Genomic DNA, 27,947 nt, shown 5'->3' with positions numbered 1-27,947 from the left:
TTTCAATGTTTCACTGCGATCACCTCTCATTCGTTGAAACTCCACTGAACACAGACGGAGAATCATCGGACAATCTTCGAATCTGCAGCATTAAACTGGAGAATACCCATTTAGTATATGTGATCAGTATATACTTGCTTATATCAGAAAATCATGACTGCACACAATGCTACAGCTTCCCTCTCACGAACACTCTGTGAAACTGGCGCAGGATCCTTTTACTTCTCGTGGATACAAAGTACTGCAGATACTGGAATCTGTACTGAAAAAAAAACAATTGCCGGAGAGCTCATCAGGGCAGGCAGCATCATTGGAGAGACAGCAAGCTGACGTTGAGTCGAGATGACTCTTCATCATCTATCTCGTGATGCCCATTAAATGAAGAAAATCTGAATTTTACAAACTCTGTTTGCATAGGTTCCTCTCAATATCATTTGCTTTAAATTTTTTCTAAGAACTCACTGTGTGAACTCCCGAAAAATGTCCCCCGAGCATTCAACTATACCACATCCACAAGTTCTTATTTGTTGATGTCTACAAGAGATATCTTCAAACAAGAAGAATGTAAACTATGACTTCCCTTTCATTAACAGTCAATCATTCCCTTGAAGTTTGCTTTCATTTTCTCAGTGAAAGTGAGGACTGCAGATGATTGAGAGTCAGAGCCGAAAAGTGTGACATTGGAACAGCACAGCTGGCCAGGCAGTAACGGAGGAGGAGGCGAGTCGAAGTTTCGGGCAGAGGGCCTTCATCAGGAATATGGGATGGAAGCAGAACGAGGCTGACAGGCCATCTTTACCTGCCACCGCGTCCATCTTCTGTCCCACCTGCCTTCTCCACCAGTCACTGTCACTTTCCACTGTATCTACCCATCACCTTCCTAGCTACCTTAGCCCAGCTTCATCCCCACACCCTATTTTTCACAGCCTCTGGACATCGCACCGCCCACATTCCAGATGAAGTAATTATGGCCGAAACGTCATCCCTCCTGCTACTTGGATGCTGCATGATCTCCCTTACTTTTCCAGTGCCTCACAGTTCTATGAGCACTGAGTGTCCAATATCGCATTTTTAAGTAATAGATCCCAACACATTCCCTCATGTAGATGACAAGATAACTAGTCTGTAGTTCTCGACTCAACCTTTCCTCCCCTTTTAAATCTATTAGAATGCGATTATACCCTTACAGTTTTAACTTGGAAGAATGCATGATCTTCCAGGCATTCAATAAGTCGATTTCTGCTTGCTCTGATATTCCGGTATCAAGTGTGTGTTGTCCATCAGACTTATCAAAACTCAATAAAGTTTTGTTTCCAATTACTACCTCGTCACTGGCATAAATGATTGGGTTTTAGTTACACATGTTCCTGGGTCATACGTTATTCATGGGAGATTTTCTAAATCTTCCTCCATGAATAAAATACAATTAACTGTTTACTTTTTCTGTCATTTTTTGTTCATTTAAAAACAATACCCTGTCCGCACATTCACTGTTCCACATATAATCTTGCTTTTATTTTCCTTTCAAGAATTGTTAGAAGCTTTACGCCAGTCTTTATGCTTCTTGTTATTCTGCATCATTGTTTTCTTTTCTTTGATTTCCTTCTCAGTTTATTGACCCTTCTTTGTTGTGTCCCAAATTCGCTGATTCAACAATACATGGAATTTTTCTGAGCCACTTCCTTTGATCTAATAAAATGTTAAGCTTTTATTGTTAACCATCTTTCCGTTGCCTTTCTCTTTTGCTATTTGCACCCTGAGGGGATGTACGCATACTTCATACTCTGGAGTGATTCTGCAAGTAACAGTTATTGCCTGTCTTTTTGAAATCTATTTCATGTACATTTTCAGTTCATTTGAAGCCATCACCTTCTTCATTCTTTCCTAGCTTCCGTGACTTAGGCACTTCCAATTGAAAATAAAACAATCAGTTTTGTGTTCAGACGTTGGGCCCTTGAAGACAGAAACAGGGGAATATATTACGGGGAAGAAAGAAGAATTGAATTGGTACTTCAAAACTGTGTTCACTGGAGTACACACAAGCCATTTCCCTGAGGTAACAGTGGCTGATGGACCTGAAGTTAAGGGAATTTATATTTGCCAGGAATTGGTGTTGGAGAGACTGTTGGTCTGAAGGTTGATACGTCCTCGGGGCATGATGGTCTACATCCCAGGGTACTCAAGGAGGTGGCGCGAGAAATCGCGGATGCGTTGGTGATTATTTTCCAGAGTTCGATAGATTCGGGATCAGTACTTGCGGATTGGAGGGTGGCTAATGTCGTACCATTTTTTAAGAAAGGCGGGAGAGAGTAAAAACGAAATTATAGACCAGTTAGTCTGACCTCAGTGGTGGGAAAGATGCTAGAGTCTATTATAAAGGATGAAATTACGACACAGCTGGATAGTAGCAGCGGGATAGGTCAGAATCAGCATGGATTTATGAAGGGGAAATCATGCTTGATTAATCTTCTGGAATTTTTTGAGGATGTAACTCTGAAGATGGTCGAGGGAGATCCAGAAGATGTAGTGTACCTGGACTTTCAAAAAGGGTTAGGTAAAATCCCACGTAGTAGGTTAGTGAGCAAACTTAGGGCGCATGGTATTAGGGGCAAATTACGAACTTGGATTGAAAGTTGGTTGGCTGACAGGAAACAAACAGTAGTGATAAACGGTTCCATTTCGGAATGGCAGGCAGTGACCAGTGGGGTACCGCAGGGATCAGTGCTGGTACCGCAGCTTTTTACAATATATATATTAATGATATAGAAGATGGTATTAGTAATAACATTGGCAAATTTGCTGATGATACTAAGCTGGGTGGCAGGGTGAAATGTGAGGAGGATGTTAGGAGATTACAGGGTGACCTGGTCAGTTTAGGTGAGTATTCAGATGCAGTGTAGTGTGAATGGTTATCCACTTTGGTGGCAAGAACAGGAAGGCAGATTATTACAGTACAAAGAGATCTGGGTGTTCTTGTACACCAGTCAATGAAGGTGAGCATGCAGGTACAGCAGGTAATGAAGAAGGCGAATAGAATGCTGGCCTTTATAACAAGATGAATTGAATATAGAAGCAAAGAGGTGAGTCAGCAGCTGTATAGGCGCTGGTAACACCACACCTGGAGTATTGTGTGCGGTTCTGGTCTCCAAAATTAAGGAAAGACATTCTGGCTATTGAGGGAGTGCAGCCTAGGTTCACAAGGTCAATTCCTGGAATGGCGAGACTACCTTGCGCTGAAAGACTGGAGAGACTGGACTTGCATACCATTTAGTTGAGAAGACTGAGAGGGGATCTGATTGAGACATATAAGATTATTGAATGATTGGACAATCTGGAGGCAGGAAACATGTTTCTGCTGAAGGGTGAGTGCCGAACCAGAGGACACAGCTTAAAACTACGGGGTAGACTAGTTAGGGTAGAGATGAGGAGAAACGTCTTCACCCAGAGAGTGGTAGTTGTGTGGAATGCTCTGTCCCAGAGGGCAGTGGAGGCCTAGTCTCTGGATTCATTTAAGAAAGAGTTGGACAGAGCTCTCAAGGATAGTAGAATCAAGGGTTATGGAGATAAAGCAGGAACAGGATACTGATTAAGGATGATCAGCTATGATCATATTGAATGGTGGTGCAGGGTCAAAGGGCAGAATGGCCTACTCCTGCAACTATTGTCTATTGTCTATTGTTATGCCAAATTAACTATTCCCAATATCTCCTTTACAGCAAGGTTTTCAATTCGCTCTTTTGATCATGCAATACCAATTCCAAAACAGCCTGATCTGAAACTTGGTGCTCAATATCATGTTAAAGGAAACCATTTCACCCATGCTCGTGATATCCATTTCTCCGCGCATTAGCATTCCCTTGGTTTAATGCAGGTTTGACGCAGATTGAATTGCTTCGTGATTTCTGCAGTGCCCAGAATCTGTTAGATCTAATTTCCTATTTTATAACGTGCCCAACATTCACATTGCAGTGTTTGCTTTAATACGTAACTTTGCTCCATGTTTGCGTCTTCATACTGATCCTAATCTCCACCTTAGCAGATTCAGTGAAATCTGAGTGACGCGGGCTCTGGGAGATTAATAGTAGATTCATGCAAGGTGTTTGGCAAGGTTGATCTCAGCATTGATATCATGTTGCAACATCTTATCTCTTCTTCTTAAGTGTCATTGTGACATTTTTTACCTGATCGCCTGTTACTCTAGAGGAGTGGGGGAGGACAATGATCTTTCAACAACAGTGTCTGTTCCCCCAAACAGCTGAGATTGCTGTAAACTATGAGAACCTTTCAGCAGGCTGGCAAAGTGTTACTGCTACTGTACATGATCGTAATGAGTCACTATTGGATCAGTTTGTACAGATTTAACAGCCTCACTCATTACAGGGCATTAGAATTAACTCAGAGGTTATTCTGAAAGTACTATATTCATCATAGAATCACGACAGTTTGGAAGGAGGCTATTTGACCCATCTACTTCACACTAATCCTCCACAGCACACTCACACCCTACACAATCTCTGTCATTCTGCATTTTGCATAGTTAATGTGGGCGGCACGGTGGCACAGTGGTTAGTACTGCTGCCTCACAGCCAGAGACCCGGGTTCAATTCCCGCCTCAGGCGACTGACTGTGTGGAGTTTGCACATTCTCCCCGTGGCTGCGTGGGTTTCCTCCGGGTGCTCCGGTTTCCTCCCACAGTGCAGGTTAGTGAATTGGCCATGCTAAATTGCCCATAGTGTTAGGTAAGGGGTAAATGTAGGCGTATGGGTGGTTTGCACTTCGGCGGGTCGGTGTGGACTTATGGGGCCGAAGGTCCTGTTTCCACACTGTAATGTAATGTACCCAGTCTGCACGTCCCCGATGTTTTAGATAATTGATCTTGGCCAATCCACCTAGACTGGTCATCTTGGGACTGTGGGAGAAAACTGGAAAACCTTGCAGAAACCCATGCAGACAAGACCGGAATATGCAAACTCCACACAGACAGTGATGCCTGACTGGAACTGAACTCAGGTCTCTGACATTGCGAGGCATCAGAGCTAACCACCACGCTACCCTGTGTGGTCGAAGGAACTCTCGTGCACATTGAAGCATTAGCAAAGCCTTGTTTCTGCCCAGTATCGGAAAGGGAACTTTCCTATATGAAGTGAATGTGATAATTTCATATTCTGACGCTTCTGTGCTGACACGCATCATATGTCGATTTACACAAAACAGGTTTTTTTTGCTTTCAACTTGAACAGAACTCACCCGTAACAAGATGCAACTTAACACCTTAACACTTATAAGTGGTAGCAATACGATACAAACCCACACTTACTTTGATACAAAGCCTAAATCCAGCACCTTAGCCAACTCAGCCACACGACCAAATTGAACTGAATCCATGAGAGAAATTTGCTCCCAGCTCCTGAGGGTTTTGCTGCATCTCTCGCAGCACAAGGAAGTGATAAATCCAGTGAGCCATCAATTGAACTTAAGACAAAATTCTCTGTCAAGCCCAGGTAACAGGAATGGGAACACTGTTTCCTTTAAACACGGGAATCACGTTCAGTCAATGTCTGTCTCCTTCTACATCACCAAGTGGAATCAACATCCTAATGGAACAGCAAGATGGGGTTGAGAGAAGTTTAAGCAAGAACTGGTTCATGTGACGTGTCGGCACCTCTAAGATTTAAACCCTGGATATCTTTGTTTAACGAGATGGCACTTTAAACATCTAAGGCACACGTCATATTAACGGATGAGAGAGAGAGATGGGCAGGTTGATGCAACACCTATTAAAATTTACAAGGATAACAGGATTTGTTTTAAAGCTCACCAATAGAAAGCAATTACACGGCAAATTGAGGAGTCCAATTCAGATATCGGGCCTGGAACAATAGAACAGCAAGAGAAACGTCTTCAAACCTGTTGTAGCAGATAAGGAGGATGCTATTCAATTCCTGTGTCCTCATATACTGTTTCAGATAGAAGACAATTAGTCCATCGATACAACACCATAGGACCCATAATAGACCATGCAGCACCTGTATCGTGTTACACAACAGAAGAATGAGACTATTCAGCCTTCTCAATGATGAAAAACTATAACTGGAAGAAGCCACAAAGTGAGGGGAAATTGTCAGTTTGGAGCAAGGCTATTTCGCCCATTGAGTGTGTTGCACAAGAACAGCAGAAAGACGTGAAGCTTGTTGAGTTTTTTTTTCACGTAAACATAAGGAGGTAATTCAATCGCATTTCTGTTGAATTGGACCAGGAGCAAAACAGTCACTTTCTGAAACTCATTTCAGCGATGTAGGAGGAGACTGTTCAGGATCTCGAGCTTGTTCTCGACGTTTTTGAGAAGTCACTTGAGCCTCTTGAAACGTTGAACCATAGCAGGACGATTCTGTAAATCCCCAAAAGTCTCCACAACAACACGAGGAGAACATTCAGATCTTGAGCGGCTTAGTCAGGAAAAGGAGCAGGACATTCAGAGCATCGAGACTATAATTTTCGAAACACCCGGAGTACATTCAGCAAATGAAGTAAACCAGGACAAAAATGAATCCATTCAGCCAGTCATGCCTGTACCCAGCAATCGGAGCAGATCTTTGAGCGATTTGCGTCTGTTACACGGGAAATTATTTGGGAACGTAGAGGTAATAGAAATGTAAGCACTTAGAATAACCAGCCACACAAGGGGATATAAAGTAGAGAGCAAACTATTGGAATTGATGCTGTTGTTGAAACCTGTTATTAAAAGATTAATAATAGGGGATTTTCAAAGTCCAAGTAAAGTCCATTACAGTCAATATGATTTTAAGAAGGATAAGTCGAATATGAATTGTTTGCCAAGTTTATATATAAAGGTGTCAAACAAAATGGAGAAAAGGCATCTTATAGATATATTGTAATTGGACATCCAGATGGCATTGGCATAAGGTGCACCACGAATTATGCCCATGCAATACAAGCACCTGCCGGCTTAAAAATAATTGGTTGGACAGATGATTGGCTAAACAATGAATGCCGTGCTATGGAGGTAACAGTGTTGGATTGGCTTGGACAAGGTAAAAAAAAAAATCACACTACACTAGGTTATAGTCCAAAGGGATTTTTTGAAAAACACTAGCCTTTCGAGCGCTGCAGCTTCGTCAGGTGTTAGTGAAAATGAAGACCAGAGAGAGATAATTTATGAGGAAAAGATCAAAAGGTCATGCAACTTATGCACATAGATTCAATACATGTAAGATGGCTCTAACATCTTTAGTCAGTGAGAATGGAGGTGAAGGGCTTGATACAGCAGTATTCAAATTTCAGACTTTATGTCAAATCACTGCCTGGAGATAACTTAAGGCATTATCGATGTAAAGGAGGGGACCCTTCTGGTCAGGTCATGTATTTTCGGCGTGTGGAGGTTTTGAGTCTGTCTGTGTTTTCAACTGGTGCCAAACCCGTTTTATTTCCAAGTAGGACTTCATAAAATGTCACATTATCTGATGTCCATATATTTTATGGTCTTAAACAAAATATAATCTATCTGCAAATACAAATCAGCAAATATATATTCACACCAAATATTTGAATATATGGGCTTGTGTGCGTGTCTGAGAGAGTATAAGTGTGAGCTTGTGAAAGGGGGAGAGTGAGAGTGTGTCTATTTAAGACACAGACAGATACAGCAGAGCCCTCTCCCCACACGCTCTCACTCCATTATTTCAGAACTTCGCCTCGCAGCACCTCTGCTTCACTTGTTCATATTGCCGACCCAGATGGTGTAAGTACGGTCCACATGCGCCGTCCAGAATTGAGTTACAAAATGCTCAGTTCCCCGTGATCGTCTGAGGCAAATGATAGCACAACCTCGAACAAACAATCGCCAGCACCTCCATTAACGTTTCAATAGCAAAAGTCAGCCAGAAGCCCCTCAGCTTCAAGTTAGATGCCTTGTCCTGTACAATAATACTTGGGGTCATCCCCGTTACTGACTGCACGATCAGCTGGGAGGGACCAACAAAGGCGTTCAGAGGGCTGGCACAGAACAAGTTTCAAAGATGTGACTCAGATACCATGACCAGGGAAAAATACAGAGGGACAGGGAGACTCACGAAAAGATAGAAACAAACAATTCATTAACTGAGAACGTGATGTGGAAATATAGCGGAAAGAAAGGCAGAAGTGTTATGCTTTGGACGGTTTAATTCAAAAGAATGAGAACATTGAAAAACGGCTTTGCCAGGTCAACTGATATGGCACGTCACATCACATTCTGAAACTGCCTCACAGAACCAGCCCAGGCAGTAGAAACTGAGACAAGGTAACAGAAAAGCACAGACAGCTGTGCAGACAGTGCTCGTGCATTGGTCAGTAAACCAAGCTTGTGTCCAACATTGGAAGTATTTCAAACCTGTGTCAGTATATTGCTGTGAGCCGTGAACTAGATATCTGCTGAACAAGTGAAGATTTGCATTAATTGGGGTTCCCGCAAATTTATTTCTGTATCTGTACGTACCAGCTCAAGGAAAGGTTCTTTATGTGTGCTTGCATCTGTATCTGAGGCGGTGGTAGATGTGAAAGTCATTGTGGGACAAAGTACACCCATTGGAGGAAATCCATTTTAATATGAGTAACTGGAAGGGGTGATGTCATGTTTGTTAATATTAAAATAATGGCATTACGAATCCCAATAGCAATATAAATCACTGCGCACAAGATGGATCGAATTTCGGTGCGATTTCAGATACGAGCCATGGAGTGTCAACCCAGATTTGCTTCTACAGGTTTGATGCTTGAATTGTCAGCAGCAGATTATTGACATCAGTAAGACTGTATTTCATAGGTCAATGTCCCAGATAGGCTGAGCCAGTGAAATATATTCTGGAGTTGTTATGAATGACAATTAGAATGGTGAGTTATGGTGGCAGGAATCAGTTCATGGTCAAAGCGATCACCACAGCTGCACATTGTCTCTTTCAGGCTCAGATATTGGCTCGAAATTGGAGTGAGATTAAGAAAATGATGTTTGTAATCAGAACAGAAGAGACTAATCTCCACACTCACAATATTCAAATAACAGGGGCAGTGATACAATGAATCGTGGTTCACAGCTGAAACTGAAAGATCAACACAGAGACACACAAGGGACTCTGCCAGAAGGAAAGAGAGAGAGAGAGAGAGCATTAACAATTTGACTGATGTAGATAGTTTGTGGAGTGAATATCCGGATTCAGACTCTCAACTGGGACAATAGCAGCAGCAAGGAGAGTCGAGTAAATGAAAATAACAGTATTGTGTTTACAAACGGTGTATGTAATTAATAACTGAAAAGTAAGACTTCCCAGGGACACCAACGATAGCCAGGATTGGATAATAAATATATTGAATAATATTAAGTACATATGTAATTCGCCCTGACAATGGCAAATAATCGTAATATGTAGAGAGAGCCCAAATATTCCACGATAAATCCCTGTCCACTGTTACAATATTCCGGTATAATGTACTCAGATTCTGATCCATTGTTGGAACACTCCCGTGCAATGCTATAAGATTCTGATCTGTCCTTCCCCTCTCCCTGGAGCTGCTGATTCCTGCTCGTGCTTTCGTGGCTCTTACTCATTTTTTGGTATAACACTGTGAATGGAGAGCAGTTTTCATTAAAAGATGTAAACCCTCCACTGGGATAATTTGAATTCATGGAGGCTCTCGTTAATCACAGTCACTGTACAAACAGTTTCAGTTAACCCCTTCCTTTCATCACTTTTCAATGCCCTAATAAAAGGTAACATTTACTGAGAGGATATGGATAGAATGAATGAGAGTTTTTGAAGGATGGACCATAAATCTTTCAATGTTTTTAATCCTTCGTGCTTGTATTGGGGAATAGTGCCATGCCACTGCAGAGTGGTGCATTTTCCACCCTGTTCGTACGAGACCAGCGGCAGAACGTGACTGATTGGAAAATTAACAGAGATCATAAATAACGGTAGCAATATTTATGGCATATGGACATCATGTAATGCTGCACCTATTGTGAAGTACCCTGATTCCAAATCATATCGTAACATTTAGATATCATTTAGATCATTGGTTTGGGCTTCTCCGGAACAGGGGGTAATAGTCTATCACCGTCTTTCTGAAAGAAAGTGACAGGGGGAGACCATTCAGTCTTTCGTGCATGTTGCCGGAAGTCTTGAGCTTGTTATGCAGCAGCTGTTGGCTCTAAAAGAGATATGCAGAAGAATTGTCCTGATATAAATATTCAAGTTCTAAATTTGTTGAGGCCAATAATGCACGTTTTAGCGAAGCACTTCGAAAGTACTTTGGAGAGATTACACGCTGAATAATGGGATATCTTCAGAAACGAAATTACAAAGACTAGCAGCAGTATATTACTGTTCAAGAGGAGGGCAATGTTGGCAGTTGTGAAGTATTTTGGATGACGAGAAGCAGAGAGTCTGGTCAAGAAACAGAAAAATGCATATGATGGGTTTGGAGAGCAGTGATCACTTGAATCCATTGCGGAGTATAATGACAACAGGTTCATACGCAAGATGGAAATCAAGTGGGCAAATGTGAACCAGAGAAAGCTTCAGTCAATAGGGTCAGGGAGAATCCAAAGGGATTCTATAAATGCAGTAAGGGCAAGGGAGTAATTGGGGAGAGAACAACAAATCCACCTATCTGTGGAACCACAGATGTTTGATGAGATACTATATGAATACTTCATGTAGTTGTGGAGAAGCTTGTGGAATCTAGATAAATTGTGGAAATAAATAGTGATATTTTGGGAAGTGTCTATAATCGAGAAGAGGAAGAGTTACAGTATTAAAATGCACAAAGGCGGATACAGCCCGGGAACCTCATCAGTTGTAATACCAAACCCCTTGGAATGCTCAGGATTTGATTGTTTGGGCATCTTAATGAGATATCTGCATCATGGATAGCCACAGACGCGGTGCCAGAAGATTGGAGGTTGACTAATGTCGTACCATTATTTCGGAAAGGTGATAAGGAAATGCCATGAAATAACACACCGGTGAACCTGACGTCAGTGTGGGCAAGCTCTTGGAGTATATTCTGAGGGACTGAATTACTTGTATTTGGAAAACAAAGGAGTGCTCAGGGGTAGACATCAGGGCTTTGTGCGTGGGAAATAGTGTGTCTCAAAGTTCGTTGACGTTTTTAAGGAAATGATGAAAAAGATTGATGAAGGCACAGCAAACGAAACGTCTGCAACACAAATTCCCAGCTCGGCGAACACAACCACAATACCACATAATTAGTACGATCCAAAAACATATTGCTTTCTGTCAGCTCTCCCATTCTTAAAACATGGGAGAGCTGACATGGAATTTTGCCCAATTCCATAATATTTAATATTGCCCACTAGCTTGTATTTATTGATTTATTTTTCTGATAACCCAATGTGTTGAATCGATTGTTTCACCAAAATGTATTTGTCGGTCAATTTCTCATATATGATTCCAATTCGATAAATCTATCTTGGCTTTCAGTCCCAATAATTTCTCTAAAACCATTTATTTCCTAATTACATTCTTTTTTCTCTCACCAGACTGAGATTTAGTGCATTACTGCAATGTTTTTGTTTGCTGGGTTTCTGCCCAGGGAGTCCCAGGCAGGCGAGCTGGATTTGTTTCAGAAGGATCAGGCAGAATTAATCTTTCTGCTTTGGCTTGAGACAGTAACTTGCAACTTGATGTCATGTACTTGGATTTGACAAGGGAACACAAGGCGTGCCATTTAAAAACAGAATCGCCTGGACCCAGGTGAATGACGCAAACAACTAAGAGAAGTGCAAGGCAAACAATTGAGGGGCACGCAGAAGGTAAAAGAATACTTCAATAATATCTTTAAGTGAGGGAATGGCTTCATTTCCTCTATCAGCCAAAATGCAGAATATAAGTGCATGAAGCTTCTGCTGCAAATGTGGAAATAATGAATTCACTCGCAATTTGTGGATTGAATGCAGTTCTGGTCACCTTGTCACATGGAAGGAAAGAATTGAACTGAAGAGAGAACAGAGGAAATTCATTAGTCTGTGACAGTCAAAGTGCAGTTATGAGGAATGTTTGGAGCAGAGCACGCTGAGAGGAGATTTGATAATCAATGCTGATCAATATGGTGACCTCAGCAATGTTCTGTACAGCTACAGCATGACATCACAACTCCGACTCTCAACGTTTTCATTGTGACATCTCGGAAGGGGAAAGTGGGTACTGCAGATGCTTGAGATTAGAGTCAAGATTAGAGTGGTGCTGGAAAAGCACAGCAGGTCAGGAAGCATTCAAGGAACAGGAAAATTGATGTTTTGGACAAAAAAAAAACGCTTCATCTGGGATGGGGAGTCCGTTTGTGCTCTCTTCATCTTTGGTGAATATTATACCAGTAAGTTCTTGAGTTTGCAGGTTTCTTCAAATTTGTTCCATTTCGCAATAAAAAAAATGTGTCATGCAAATACCGGATGCAAAGATTAGTTTGGAACATGTGAAGGGCTGTTTGCGAAAATTTCCGGATAACTGCTTCTGCTAAGAATCCTGGTATTGATAATCTCATACGTGTCCCGTTGATTTGTTTGTCTGTCTGATCGTTGAACATGAAGTGGGCAATGAGACACAGGACTACTACCTTGAAGATGCTATTCTTTCTGATGGAGTTAGTGCTGTCTGTTACTTACGTCCTTGGTACCGTCTCGTAGTGCAGTCAGTGTTTCTTTGGCCAGGCAGATGTTAATTGATTTTGCTACGTCAAAGGTAACCATGACTCCGTCTTCCCCTAGCTTGGTGCATGGGTGATGCTGCAAAATTGTTTGGTGGAGTGGATTCAGTAGCGTAAGGTTTCTAATAACTGTTTCAGTTTTTGGTGAAGCTTCTCTGGTCATCTGTATTTTGGTGTGCCAATGATTGGCACTATGGGTCTGAAGAACCCCCCCCCCCCCCCCCCCCACCTCCCCGATTTGTGGACCTTCGGTAATTCGTAGAAAAGGGATGTGTTGTATCTACCAGGTTTCATTCTTGAGCCGTCAGTCTTGTTCATTTCGCCTGCTTTGTGGAGATTCCGCAGTGAACTGTGATCCAGTTTTCATGCTGTGGATTCAGATCCATTTCCACCTGTAGTAAGGTGTCAGTGTTTGCCTTTCCAATGTACTGTGTTCTTTAAGAATGACGGCCACGTGCCCTTTTTAATCGGTAGGATTACAATATCATTACATTTTCTCAGTCCTTCCAGGGCTTTCCTTTCATGGGCATTCGAGGCGTGTCCCTTGTTTTGTCCTGTTTAGTGCTGAAGCTGCTGTCTGTCTAATGGCATGCTCAGATTCTTCCATAAGTCCATTGTCTTTTGGATTGGATTCCAGTGCTAATCGAAGTTGTTTTTGTTCACAACCCTGGAGTTGTCGTTCATCCCTCTGACTAAAAACTGCATCAGTCTCACAGGCAGGACACTAGCTGCCAGGATACACGAGCAGCAAATAGCCACCAAAAGACATGAACAACTATCACTACTATATGAACGGACATGCACAGAAGGACACCACTTCGACTGGGAGAATGAATTCATCCTAGTGCAAGCTCAACAAACATAATGGAATTCATGGTGATGGATGACTCCCAGCTTTTGTGAAGTCTATTCAGTTGGGCATTTCCTGCGTACCTACTGGAGACAGAGAAACAGAGAGAATAGGAAAATAGAGTGATTCATTGAGTGTTACACTTGGAGAATGGTGCTGAGGCCCATAGAGACCACGAAAATCCCAGTCTCCGCCTTGGCCTCTGATACCTCATCTCTCTGGAGCGGAAAATTCTGTTCAATCCGGATCTGGAGTAGCTGCAAAAGGTGAAGGCAGAGGAAATTGGACACACATGGAGAGGGATAACACATGAATATATATCGAGTGATAGCACCAGAGTTCAGGAAGGTATCAGGATCAAACAATTGTCACGAAGAACGTGGGTGGAATTGCATCAGTACTCAGGGGTGAGTGATCTATTAGTGGTCAGACGATGGCCGAGTGTTATTCACAAGACTGTTCAGCAAGGGATATCCATTTGATAGATTAATATCTTTCAGGGTAGGAAATCTGTTATCAGCAGCTGTCTGACATGTACATAATCCAAAACAAAAGCAATGTGTTTGAGTCTCAGCTGATCTCTGAAATTGTCTAGCAAGCCACTCACTTCAAGGCCAGCTCGGGCAAGAAACACTGAACAGCGAGAAACATCTACATCGCACGCATCAAATAAACATAACCCTGCTGGGACTTGTGTCCTGGCCAATCCCATCAATATGTTTATGAAAAGGTATTTAAAAAATCAGAGAAGACGCAGAGACATTGTTCAGGTGAAAGAACCTTTCGAAATTCAAAGAGGAAAAGGAAAGTATCGGAAAAGCATTGGAGATATGGCAAAAGACAAAGTGAAAGGAACAGGAATGGACAGAGTTTGAACTAAAACTGTACATCACCAAATAGGTTTGTTAGAGGAAATGCTGATGACATGTACATTATATATTTTTTTCGGAAAGAGACAAATTACCTGAAATAAGTTCGATGGACAGACGTGGTAGAAGAGTGAACAACCTGTAGAACATAAATATTCAATAATATACAACAGTCCCGAGGCGCAGGCTGAATGGGAATGCAGATTGTGTAATCCTGACAAAGGCATTACAAAAAAAACAATTGGTCTCAGATTATTCAGTGGAATCCGACTGCACTCTAGGTACAACTTGTCAAAAGCACCAGCAGGAGAATGGATTCTCGGCTGCCGAGCAACATTTAATTACTCATCACGGCATTAAACATGAATTATTAGAATTTGTAACAAATGCATTGTAATAGTTTTGGGAGACGTCAATCTTTCTACATTCTGGGACAGTCACACTCCCAAGAGCGTTATTCAAACTGGACTGTGGGGAATGCTTTTTGTCATATTTCTTTGAATACCAAATAGTGCAAGTCGTTTTGAACATAGCTCTCTCAGATCGATGAGGAGATGAAAGTGAGGGAATGAGAGATATTCACACTGAGCAATCCTCAGCGAAATTGTAATATATTGGAAATCAAAGAGATTATGATTTTTTAAAATGACCAGTAGGCACAGCTGATAATCATATAAAAGTCGATTACTTGAGTGTGAGTGGAGAACTAACCAAGCTAAACAGTGTAAACAGACTGAAATGTGCTGCTGGAAGTGAACAGTGGAAAACATTCGAAGGAACTGTGTAACATATTCAACAGAAAGTAAAAAAATATTAGCAACACAATCTTCAAAGAACTGTGTCGTTGCATCCCTAGGTCTTTCTGTTTGGTAAAACTACCCAGACCACGAGCATTGATTCGAAAAGTCCCGCCATGGTTTATATTCGCAAAATGCAACGTCTTTAAAATCTCCACCTGCTCTACCTCAACAATGGATCAGCAGTATTGTTGATCCCGTTGTACTCGTAGATAAACCACTTCACTGTCCACGTTACCACCAATTTCAATGTCACTCGTAAAATTGCTATACATAACTCTTGTTCTCACATTCAAATTGTTTCTATAAACGATGCACAACAGTGGACCCAGCACCGAACCTCACTGCTCACTGTTTCGCATCGGCCTGCACCTTGACCTCAACCAACTATGAACACAGTTTGTCGTCGACTGTCAATCAAATATTGAATCCAGATGCTGAGCACTCCCTGGCCCTGTGTGATCTAAACTTATTAATACGTCAGGGGCGGGCAATCAACAAACAAATAACTATAGTCTCTACAATTGCATAGCATGGGGAATATTGGGTGAACCAGCTCGGTCACATTCGACTTGAGGAAGAGTTAGTTCAGTGTTTCCGTGATAGTTGGCCAGTACAGTATGAAATGGAATCAATGAGGGAACAATCTGTCCGAGATCTGGTCCTACGTAATGAGGCAGATTAATTATTGATCTGTTTGTTTGAAATCCTCTTGGGAGGAGTGATCATACAATTTTTTTCCATTTGGAGTACAAGTGGAGTGTGTGAAGACAAAATCAAATGTCAAGGCCCTGTGCTTAAAAACGGGAGACTACAATAGTTTGAGCGAGGACTTGACTCAAATAGACTGAAAGCAAATATTTTAATGTGAATATGTTGACGAGCTGCGCAGGATATTCAGAGCATGTTTTTCAAGATGCTCAGCAAAAAAAAAAACATATTCTAGCGAAAAGAAACGGCTGTAAGAAGAGCGGGTAATATGCAATGATTATCCGAGGAAGCAAGGGAGGCTAACAATTGAAAGAGAAGCGATAAAAAGTTTCCAAAAACAGCAGGGATCGAGAAGATTGGGAACACTTCAAAGATCAACAGAGAGCCGCCAAAAGCGCTACAAAGAATAGTAAGGTAGAACATGAGATAAACTACCACAGAAGAAAATGCAGTTCCAGTTCAGACAGCAAAATGTTCTATAAGTATTTACAACACAAAAGTGTGGCGAAAGTAAATGTTAGTTATTTAGATGATGATGAGGAACATTTAGTTAAGGAACACGATAAAACAGCTGAGGCATTTAGTTATGGAACATTATTAAACGACTGAGGCATTGAACAGGTATTTGTGATCGGTCTTCACAGTGGAGGACACTCAAAACATGCCAGTGATCGATAAAGAGATGAATGTAGGTAAGGAGAGCGCTGCTTGGAAAGCTGCTGCTTCCAAACGAAATTGCTGAAATATAACCCGGTTTTGTGTGAATTTTAACTTTGTCCACACCAGACGAACACCGGCACCCTCACAATTTGACAGGAGTAACAGTCGAAACGATTATTACTTGAATGGTAAAATGTTGCAGCACTCTGCTGTGCAGAGGGACCTGGGTGCACTTGTGCGTGAGTCAGAGAACGTTGGTCCGAAGGTGAAACAACTAATTAGGAAGGCAATTAAATGTTATCCTTCATTGGTTGAATGGATTGATTTTAAGAGCAAAGTGTTTTATTTTGCAACTGTGCAAGGTGCTGCCAAAGCCTGGATTACCGTGTGTTGTTTTGGTCTCTTTACTTGAGGAAGGATGTATTGACACAGGAGCGGTGCACAGGACGTTCACACGTTCGATTTCGAAGTTGAGCGGATTGGCTTCTCATGAGATGCAAACAGTATTTTGGGACTTTATTCATTGGAATTCAAACCAATCGGGGAGATCTCGGAAAAAATGAAACTATGAAGGGAGAAGAGATGATAGACGTGGAATGGATATTTCCATTGGCAGGTGAAGCTAGAAGAAGAGGGCATAGGCAAAAGATTAGAAGGAGCAGCATTCGGACTAAGTTGAGAAGGAACCTTTACACCAAAAACGCTTTTAATCTGTGGCATTCCTACTGCAGTGAAGCAGTTCACATTACTTCAGTAAACGTTTTAAAGCTAAGGTTGACATAATCTTGACAAGAAAAATTAATGAAAGAGTAAGATGTGCGCGCTGATAGTTTGTTCTGAGTCCAGGAATAGATAAGCAATGACCTTATTGAATGGTGGAGCAGGCTTGAAGTGCCAGAGGACCGACCTCTGCTTGTAGTTGTTATGTTCTTTTCTTCTGCCATGCAGAACTTTGCCAAAGGCCTTGTTAAAGTCCATATAGACAAGGTGTACTGCTTTACCTTGGTATACACTTCTCGACCTCCTCAAAAACCAGTCAGGTTTGTCAGAAACCACTTTACACGCAAAAACCCTTGCTTACTGTTGCTCATTATTCCTTGCCTTTCCAAATGCATGATGATCTATTTTCTCAGAATCTACTCCAACAACTGATGCACCACATTCATCAGTCTCATTGGTCTTTAGTGCCTGTCGATGATATAAATATATCTGCGAGCGGCTCTCAATTTCCTCCTGAGCATCTCATGAAGTGCTGTTATATGTCTGCTCATGTCCCCAGGTTGCGTAAACCTTTGAGCATTACAAGACTTCTAGCACATCTTATTTTATAACGTGAACACTTTCCAAGATATCACAATTTATTCTCCGTGATTCCTGAGCTTCCTATCATTCTCAATAGGAGGTCCTACAGCAAGATATTTGTTTCAGATCTCCCCCATCAACAGTGGATACACATGGACAACCTCATTGAACTTTAAGAGGCCCTAATCTCTCCCTCGCTAAGATTTATCCCTTATTCAAATTGTTCCAAACGTGTCTGGATCTTCAAACGTCCCCAAACCGAGAGTTCTCTCCCACATCTCTATCAATTCTGTCATTAATGGTCACTCCAAAATGTAAAATCCAAACAGGATTAAAAATATTTCCCTTTCCTAAAATCATGTGTATCCCATTGTTTCTAAGTGTGCAGTTATTATTTATTGTCATAGCCTATCTATTACAGTCTAGCTTTTCCCAACTTACTGTCAGGGGCTAGCACCGTTTGGTTTCACACAAGGAGATTTGAGAATTCTTGTGTAAGTGGCAGCTTACAGGTCAGCGGGTACTAGAACATGTAAACAAGATGATGTAATTTATTACAATGGGAATGGATTGCAAACATAGGGAGGACTTGCTAAAATTATACAAGTACCGAATCAAATGAAGCAGAGAATAATATGAACAGTACTAGTGTCTCAGGGAAAGAAATTCTGGCTTTGCAGGCAGGGCAGAGGATGATCGGTTGATCTTGGGGCTGGACCGATTTTCTAATCATAAGGGGTTGTGTCAGTTGAACTTGAACACACTGTAATTTAGAAGAATGAAAGAGAATTTCAATACACATCCAAGATTCTGAGTGCATTTGCCATGGTAGAAAGTGGGAGGTTAGAAAATAGAATAGTACATCACAGCAAATACCCTTCGGCACTCCATGGTTGTGTTGATCATGATGCTTGTATCAACTAATACCATCTGCCGCACGTGGCTCATATCTCTTTAATCTCTGCCTGTTCGTATTTCTGTCTGAACCCCACTTAAATACTTTGCTAACTTTTCCTCTTCTACATTATCCTTGGCAGCTTCCACTCTCTGTGCAAAAAAAAAACTTGTGTCGTTCATCTCATTTAAAATTGTCATTTTCACCTGAGACTAAGGCACCCTAGCATTTGATATTTCCACGTTGGAAAAGAGATTCCGACCATCCAGACTATTCACGCCTCTCCCAATGCCATATATCTGGAGCAGGTCGCCTTTGAGCTTCCATACTCTAGAAAAACAATCCAACTGTGTCCAACCTCTCCTTACAGTCAACACTTTTGCATACAGGCAAAACTTCGACTTCTCCTTGTCACATTGTCATCCAGGCAACATTCTGGTAAAACTCTTTTGCATCTTCTTCAAAGCCTCCGCATCCTTCCGATCGTGTGGCGATTAGAACGACACATACCATTCCAAACTGAGCCGATTGAAGCTTTATTCAGTTACAGCATGACATATAAACGCCTGCAATTAATGCTGCGAACGAGGGAGGCAAACATGCCGTACACCTTCCTTACCATCACATAATGCCGTGTTGTTATTTTCAGGAAGCTATGGAAATTCAACCAAGAGCCATCTGTATAGCACAGTCGGTTGTTTGTAGTGTATTTGACTCTACCATTTGACTTCCAAAATGTTTCGCTTCATACTTGTCACGATGAAATGCATTTTTTTAAAATTTCTCCAACCAGTGTTCCAGCTGATCGACATACTGCTACACTCTTTTAAATCCTTCCTCATTATCCACAATACTCCCAGATAGCCCAATAACTAATTGTCTTTCCACATATCGTCAGTCAAATTATTAATCAGAGCGCTGACGTTTTCCTCTTAATCACTGATATAAAGTACAGAGATTGCAGCACTGATTCTTGCACAACATCCCTGACCACAGACCTGTAAACAGAAATAAACCGTCCGATACCTGTGACAACTGTGACAAAGAATATTTTGTATCCAACTGATCAATCACCACGGATTCCATAGATTGTGATTTGATTTTGCAGACCACCTGCCATCGTCAAGTGGTTTAGTAATGTTAATGTAGAGAATCTCCACAGCCTTACGCTGAATAATTATTTTTGCCACATCGTTTTGTTTTACTTTGTGTGAGAATCTGTGACCAGAGACAATCAAATCTCAGCAACATCTTACTCAATCAATAAGGAGATGAGGATGAATTTAGCCTCTCTGTGGGTATTGAATCTGTGGATTGCGTAACTGCAGAGGGCTGTCGAGGCTAGGTCATGAAGTATAATTCCGGCAGTGATTATCAGATTTTGGTTCGTCCGGGAAAGAAGGGTAACCTTGAAAGCCGCGATGAGAATGCTGGGAGTGTTTCAGTGATAGTGTGTGTTTGAGGGTTAGTTGGGATTATAGAGTTACAGAAGTCTGAAGGCGGTTGAGTTTCTTCCAGGGTTAAAGGCAGTTACCAGCTGTCAGAGAATCGCGCAAGGATGGGTTTTACAGTTTGGAGCAAGTTGCAGACTTGGAGTGCCTAGATGAGATTTCAGAGGGAGGGACAGCTGTAAGGCTGTGGATCGTTACAGTGGCCAAATTGAGCCGGGTGTGGAAACATTCAGTAGAGTCGAGAATGTGGTAGATTTAACAGCAGTTGTGGAGTCTGGAGAATATTACACGAATGGGAATTATGGCATGGACTGGAAAATGTTACAGGTTTAGGGAATATTGAATGCTCCTCGGATGGGATACATAGTCTATGTAGATTTCAGTAAGAACTTTGATAAGGTTCCATATGGCAGGCTGCTCTGGAAGAATAGATTATATAGAATTCAGAGGGAGCTGACAAATTGGATACAAACTTGCTTGATGGTAGGAAACAGAGGGGAATAGTCGAAGGATGCTTGTTGGACTGGGTGCTTGTGAGTAGTGCGGTTCCGCAGGGAATGGTGCTGAGGCCATTACTGTTTTTTTTCTCAATGACTTCAATGACAACGTTCAAGCATGATGAGGAAGCTTGTAGATCACACTAAAAAGGGCAGTATCGTGGGCAGTGAGAAAGTTTATGAGAAATTATGACAGGTGGGGAATTAGGCTGAGTAATGGTAAATGTGGTTTAATATAGATACGTGTGAGGGCTTGTATTTTTTAAGATCAAGTAAAGGTACAATTTCCATGGTGAATGGCAGAGTCTTAAGAGTGCACTGGAAAAGACATACCTTCGCGTTCAGGTGCACGGTTCTCTGAAAGTGGAGTCACAGGTACACAGTACAAGGAAGGAGGCTTCCGGCACACTGTCCTTCATCAGTCAGGACCTGAAGTACAGACGTTGGGAAGTTATGTTGCAGTTGTACAGGATGTCGGTGAGTCCGTAGTCCGATCATTGTGTTCAGTTTTGTTAACCTTGCTATGGAAGGATATTATTAAACGGGAAAATAATGCCATAGTAATTAAAAGGATCTACCTAGGACTCAATGCTCTCAGATATAGGAAGACGTTGGACAACTATAACATTTATCGTTAGAAAGTAGGAGACAGAGGGGTATCTTTTGGAAGTGTAGAGGTCATGAGAGGCATGAAGAGTTTGAACACATTCAGTATTTTTTCCCAGGGGAATTGAAGAACCCCCGAGACTCGAGTCTCCCTTCCGAACATCAAAGACCTCTCGGAGATGACGACCAGGTTACTCTGGCCCAAGGCATCATGGCAGCCCGCAAAACTACCAGGACATTTAAACAGCTCTTGATGACTTTAAATTACTGCGTAACCACAAACTGTAGATTGAACGTCATGTAAAAAATGCCTGCAACGACTGCAACAAATATGACATTGGACAAGAGGGCATTAAACTAGCCACCAGGATATATGAGCATAAACTAGCCACCAAAAGTCATGATCAGCTATAACCGGCATCATGCACATAAACGATGAGGGACATCAGTTAGACGAGGACAACACTTCCAGCCTGTGACAGACTAAACAAACACACTCACGAGAACTTCTGGCATTCCAACCGGAACTCTATCATCAAAGGCATCCACATGGTAGAAGGGGCCAGCACAACAATAGAAAAATGAGGCTGAAACGTTCACAAAATGGTTCAGACAGAAGTGCCGAAAGGATGATCTATTTTAGTCTCCTCCAGATGACATTTTTCAACTAACTTGATTCAGTTCGTGTGGTATCTCTAAACAGGCTGCAGCGACTGGATAATGCAAAGGCTGTGGACCATAATAACATGACATTCAACCAGTTCCTGCAGGGTTACAGCACTGGCATCGACCTGACAATGTGGGAAACTATCGAGTGTGTCCTGTACATGCGCAGAAAAACATCACTCTCTGACTGCCCTATTGGTCTAACACCTATCTTGAATATTATGATGAAAAATGTCATCAGCAGTGGTGTCAAGCAGCTCTTTCTCAGCACCAACTTGTTCAGTGAAGCTCAGTTTGAGATCTGCCAGGGCACTCATCCCTTGGCCTTATTGAAAACTTGGTTTAAACATGGACAACAAGAAAATACACAGCTAAATTCTCAGGTGAGTCAAGAGTGGCTGCACTTAACGTTAACATAACTGCTCTTGATCAAGTGTGGAATCAAGAATTAATTGCTAAAGTGGAGCAAATGTGAATCAGAGAAACTTCTGTACTGGTTCAAGCTATACCTGGTACAAAGGAAGATGGTTGAAAGCAGCTATCTCAGCTCCACAACAGCGCTGAAGCGATTAACTAGGGGAAGTGTTTCTGGGTATGCCTGTAGTTCAGAAATGGAAAGGTAAGGCTCCATAATCTGAAGAGATTATGTGGTTACGCTCTTGTTAGACAGAGACAATAAGTAGTACTTTAACTGGACAATGAGTGTGCCACACAGAAAGGAGTGGCTGAGTGAAACAGTACTGTGCAGGACTGTACAAACAGTCAGTGCAGGAATTGAACCAACACTGTTGGCATGAATCTGCATTACAACCAGCCATCCAACTGATTGAGCTAACGACGTCCTCAATCGACTCCTTAGGGAAGATGTTTTAATATTAATCTGTTCAGATATGTTGTTACACACCTCTGGAGTAGGTGGAAGTCGAAGCAAACTTCCATGCTCCAGAGAGAGTGTCATTATCAATGAGTTCTTAGAGTGATGTCTGTTCTCGATCTAACAATCTTCAGCTGCATAATGAAAAACTATCTCTCCACCGTAAACTCACAAGTGGGAGTGTTTTCCAATGATTGCATAATATTCACCTCATCCTTACATACATGTCAGACAACTATCACCTCTAACAACACATTCAATGCTATCGCCACAACAGAATTCCGAAGGACGAATATACTGGATATTACTGTTAACTAGAACTGGATGGACCAAATAAATTCATTATCCGTTCCAGTGAGGGGCTTAAACTGAAACATTTTGACTCTCTGTGCCTCAGTTGTTGTCTGTCATCCTGTGCTATTCCGGAACCACACTTGCCAACTGAAATACATTCATTGTCTTTAAGAGTATGTCAGAGGCTATGAATCCAGTAAAAATACATTTCCTCAAGATTTATGAAAGCCTATCCGCCATCATTTTGACACATGTTAAAAATGCGTGTGATGAGATATACCCCATGTATCAATATGAGCGCAGCTTCACTCCTCATCGACTGACAGTTACGAGCAACAATGCCTGCCTTCTACATAGTTCTCTGCAGAAATTTACCGAAGCCTCTTACAAAGTAACCTGAAAAACCACCATCAAGAAGGACATGCGCAGCAGATACATGGGAACACCAGAACGATCAATACCAAGACACCCACCATCCTGATTGGGACATATATTGCTGTTACTCAGTGTCACTGTTTCAAGTTCCCTCCCTGAGGGTATTGTAAACGTACCTATAGCGCATGGTTTGTCGTGGTTTCTTGTGGCAGCTTACCACCACCTCCTTAAGGGCAACATGGGAGGGTAATATATTTTGGCTCAATCCCATCCCATGAATAAATTAGAATGAAACATATTGTCCAATCAATGCCCAAAGTTGGGCTCTGAGTTTTTGGTTTTGTGAGTGCACGCTGGTTGGGCACAGTCAGTACCTTGATTGCTGTGAACAGCTCAAAGGATTTGCTGTTTGAAACATATTGTCAGTCTTTCAAAAGCATGGCCTCCATACCTAACATCAGGTACACACTGATATTGACACATCACATTCCTGCGCTATGAGAAGGACAGAAGCAATTGACAATGTACCCATATCTATCTGTAGAACGTTAGACAGTGATAAATTTGCCATGAACATGATTGTGTGTGAATGTTAGCTCACAATGTTATTACAAGGGAAAGTAATTGCGTCCTTCCACTTCATAATAATTTGCTTTTGGTTGTAGTCATGAGATGCATCATTCCAAAGCCCCTTACTGTGATTTGTGCACTGCATTCAGCATATAGTTATCATAAAAGTGAACAGAACAAATAGGTGGGTTTGTGCTTATCGGACAATTGAAAAGTCAATATTGCCTAACGATGTCGAACTGTCAATAAGGCGACTTTGCTGTTAATGGTTTGACCAATTCTGATAATACCGACACAGTAATTTCTATCTCGAGTCAACTTGGAAGTTGGTATGGGATCATGCTGGTCATCAATTCTGCTTACATACTGACATTGTGGAGCTGACATACACTGAACATGGTTGATGAGGGATTCATTGCAAGACGCCATGTGCGTCAGGATTCCATCATTTTTATGGCAATTTCTTTTCGGATCGCGTCCAAGGTGGAGACTTACAGAGTTTCAGTGGCATACGAGAATAGATAAAACACGCTTGTGGTCAGATGTTTTTTTACAAATGTTGAATTGTGTTTGGACCAGCACCAAGCACTGTGCTCGTCAATTAGCCATGCAATTCCCTGTTGTTCAGATCTGTCGCTACTTGGTCTGTTGTGAGGGATTGTGCGAAAACTGGCCAGCTCTAGTTTGAAAGGACTCTGGATAGATTTTGGAGCTGGCCAGTGTTTTGGAGGTAGTGGTGAAGCCCAGTAACACTGCGTCTGAATTCAGTTTTTTTAAAAGATATTTTCGACAGCTTTGCTGACTGCAAAATGGTATGTTCACTGATCTGAACAGGAATCAGCTGCTTACTACAGTCACTGGATTGTTTAAAATTTATATGTGCGCTCTGGTAATTTAATTATTGCACACTTCAATTGTGTTCAACTGAAAACAATGAATTTCGGTTCATTTTAAAACAAGTAAGAAATAAAGTGAAATTACATCTTCATGGCACAAAATGTAAAAGGAACCTGCCATATATTTCGCACAGACTAATCAAGCAACAGGCAGACATTGTCTTTAAAGCTGGATTCAGTGAACAGGACTATATCCCAGTCAACATCACCATTTTCTTTTGTAGGTTCTGTCGCCCTGAAAGGACAAACCAGGCGGGGGGTGGGGCGGGGGGGGGGGGGGGCGGGGGTGGGGGGAGGGGGTGAGGGGGGTTGGTACGTCGCTTCTTAGTATATAATCAGCATTGCGTTCAGCATTTATGCTGAATCCTGTGGCTGCTAGGTTGCTCAAAGGCACGTTATGAGAAGCATACAGATGACAACATCATCACCGTTTCTCCTACTTCAGAGAGACACCTCTGAATTTAATATATCAGTAAGTGTTGCCACTTCATAGAACTTGTGGGGAGGAAGGGTCATTTTCACATTTTGTAACCCTGTATTATATTGTGAGGCAATCTGTGAGCTGAATAGGACAGACTTTAAACAGATAGAGCAACGAACGTGTAAGAGGCCATCAGGCAGCAGCAGAAACATGCGCTATACAACTCATACGGTCACGAACCTCACGGCCCGGCATACCTCCATCTCTGCAGTAAATATGAAGCCAGTGCTCCAGCCTGGTTCAGCGAAGAGTGCAGAAGGACATGCCGGAAGCAGCACCAGCCAGAGCTAGATATTTGAGAATAACCTGGAGCAGCCTTTATTGCCGTCAGCTACAAAAAGATGCCAACTTGCATGTTCAACAGCAGACGCAGCAAGTGAAGGACCGAGCGCAGTGGTCCCACAATGTATGGTTTAAATCTGCCTCTGTTGTCCTGCCTAATGTTGGTGTAAATGATAGTGGATAATGAAAGAGACCATTAGAGGAGGAGACTGCTCTCCAACAATGAAATACACAGCTATGGGGGAGCGCAGCATGTCAGAAGGGAAATTAAAGCTGTTGCGATTATAACAACCATCAACCAGAAGGGCTGATCAGGTGATCCATTTCGGTTCCTTTAGGAGGAAACAGCATCACAGACCCCAGTGTTCAGACAACTCGCTTTACCCCACACAATGTCAAGATATGGCTGGAGACACTAGAAACTGTGGCTTACCTCCAGAGATTGCCACACCTCCAAAAAATCTGTTCCATTTGAGCAAGAACATTAATATCTACCCACAACGTGATAAGTTGCACAGTATGCCATGTAAACAAAAAGCAGGGACTTGCATTGCTGTTGGTCACTGAACCATTGGTGCACGATCTACCATGTAAATATAAAGGAAGCAATCAGCAATAAAAATGCGATCATTCAGCAATAACCTGCTCAGTGTCATTCAGTTAGTGTGTCGTTTGGCTCAATGAGCTGCTGTCTCCATTGCAAGCTCAGTTTAAAGGAGTGGAATTACAAAAGGGCAGTGAGAGCAATTACTCTTCACATCGAGGCGCCATTTAAAAGTGTGTGACGATAGGGACCCGAATAAAATTATAGTTAACTGGAATCTGGGGAAAATACACTCCTGCTTGGAATAATCACCAGCGCTAAAATGCTTGTTGTGAGTGTCAGCAGTTGGAACTTCAGGACAGCTCTGCAGCCATAGCTCAGGATGGCGAGTTTGCAAGACTTAGCCACTTCCAGTTGCTGCAATGACTCTCTGTTTATTATAAGTTCAGACGTGGAAATATTCACTGATTATACCATTCCCCAGATGCTGAACAGTCCATCCGCAATGAGACCTGGAAAATACCCACGTTTAGTCTCATAAATGGCAAATAATATTCATGCCACATGAATGCTAGAAAAATACAGCAAGAAGTAATCAAACCATCCTTCTTTGATTTTCAATAGCATTACCGCCACAGAGTGCCCAACATAGTGCTTCTGTGCATAAAATTTGTTATCATTGACCAGACATGTTATGGATTAGCCATATAAATGACACTGCCATCAGGAACAGGTCAGAGGCCAGCAATTCTGCATTTTAATGGCTGATGCCCGAAAGCCTGCCCCAACGACTATGATGGATACGTCCCAGAATAACAATGGATAAAATCAGTCCTCATGAATGCTATCCATACCCTCCTCTACTGAGGCACGACAGCAGGTGTGAGTGCCGTGGCATTCCTTAGACAGCATTTTCCACACTCATGACCACTGCCATTTGGAAGGAAAGCGGCCTTATTTAAGGAATGGTGATCATAATTCATTTGATTTTGACGTAAGTATTTCAAATGGCAAAGCTAGACTAAGAATTGGCTTCTTAGCGTGAATGATGCTCATTTTATTAACTTGGGAAAAATGTCATTCAAGTGAATAGGAAACGAGAACAAGTAGATTAATCAGAATCAGAACATTGTCGAGAGTGTCATGCTGGCAAAGCACATCCAGTCAGGCAGAATCTGAGGAGCAGGAGAATCGACTTTTCGGGCATGAACTCTTCTTTGGAAATTGTGCCACACTCGTGAACTGTCCTACCTGGCCAGATTCCTTTCTGCTCCAATCTCCTTTCTGATTTATCACGATCACCTCCGCATCCATCTACCGATCACACTCTCAGCTAACTCCCCTTAGCCCAATCCCCCTCCTCTTTATCTCGCCAAACCGTTGGCTCACAGCCTCATACTTGATGAATGCCTCAAATCCTAAAAGTCGATTTTCTTGGTCCTTGGATGCTGTCTGATCGCCTGTGCTTTTCCAGCACCACACTCTCGACTCTGATCTCCAGCATTTCCCGCCCTCATTTTCTCCTAGAATCAGAGCAATATCAGTTAGAGAAAAGTGGCTTTCAGAAAGTGTTTTCCCAAAAATGATATGAGTCTGTCTGCGAAATC

At 42.0% G+C, this 27,947-nt stretch overlaps 2 protein-coding genes across 2 annotated transcripts in view; one reads left to right on the top strand and one right to left on the bottom strand.

The window, feature by feature from the left end:
• LOC148148123 (putative G protein-coupled receptor 139) overlaps window positions 1-9,501 on the bottom strand; it is a 34,745-nt gene extending 25,244 nt beyond the window's left edge. The window contains exon 1 of the mRNA XM_087994567.1: window positions 9,328-9,501. Within this exon, the coding sequence (XP_087850693.1) occupies window positions 9,328-9,501 (174 nt within the window). The remainder of the gene's footprint in view (window positions 1-9,327) is intronic.
• Window positions 1-27,947, top strand: part of LOC122545699 (uncharacterized) — an 857,662-nt gene that overhangs the window by 110,763 nt on the left and 718,952 nt on the right. The window lies entirely within an intron of this gene.

This window comes from Chiloscyllium plagiosum, unplaced genomic scaffold, assembly GCF_037043375.1.
Source record: "Chiloscyllium plagiosum isolate Xiang-an unplaced genomic scaffold, Cpla_swu_hap1 HiC_scaffold_14, whole genome shotgun sequence".
Lineage (NCBI taxonomy): Eukaryota > Metazoa > Chordata > Chondrichthyes > Orectolobiformes > Hemiscylliidae > Chiloscyllium > Chiloscyllium plagiosum.
The sequence above is the reverse complement of the archived record's forward strand: the minus strand, read 5'-3'. Positions and strand labels throughout refer to the sequence as shown.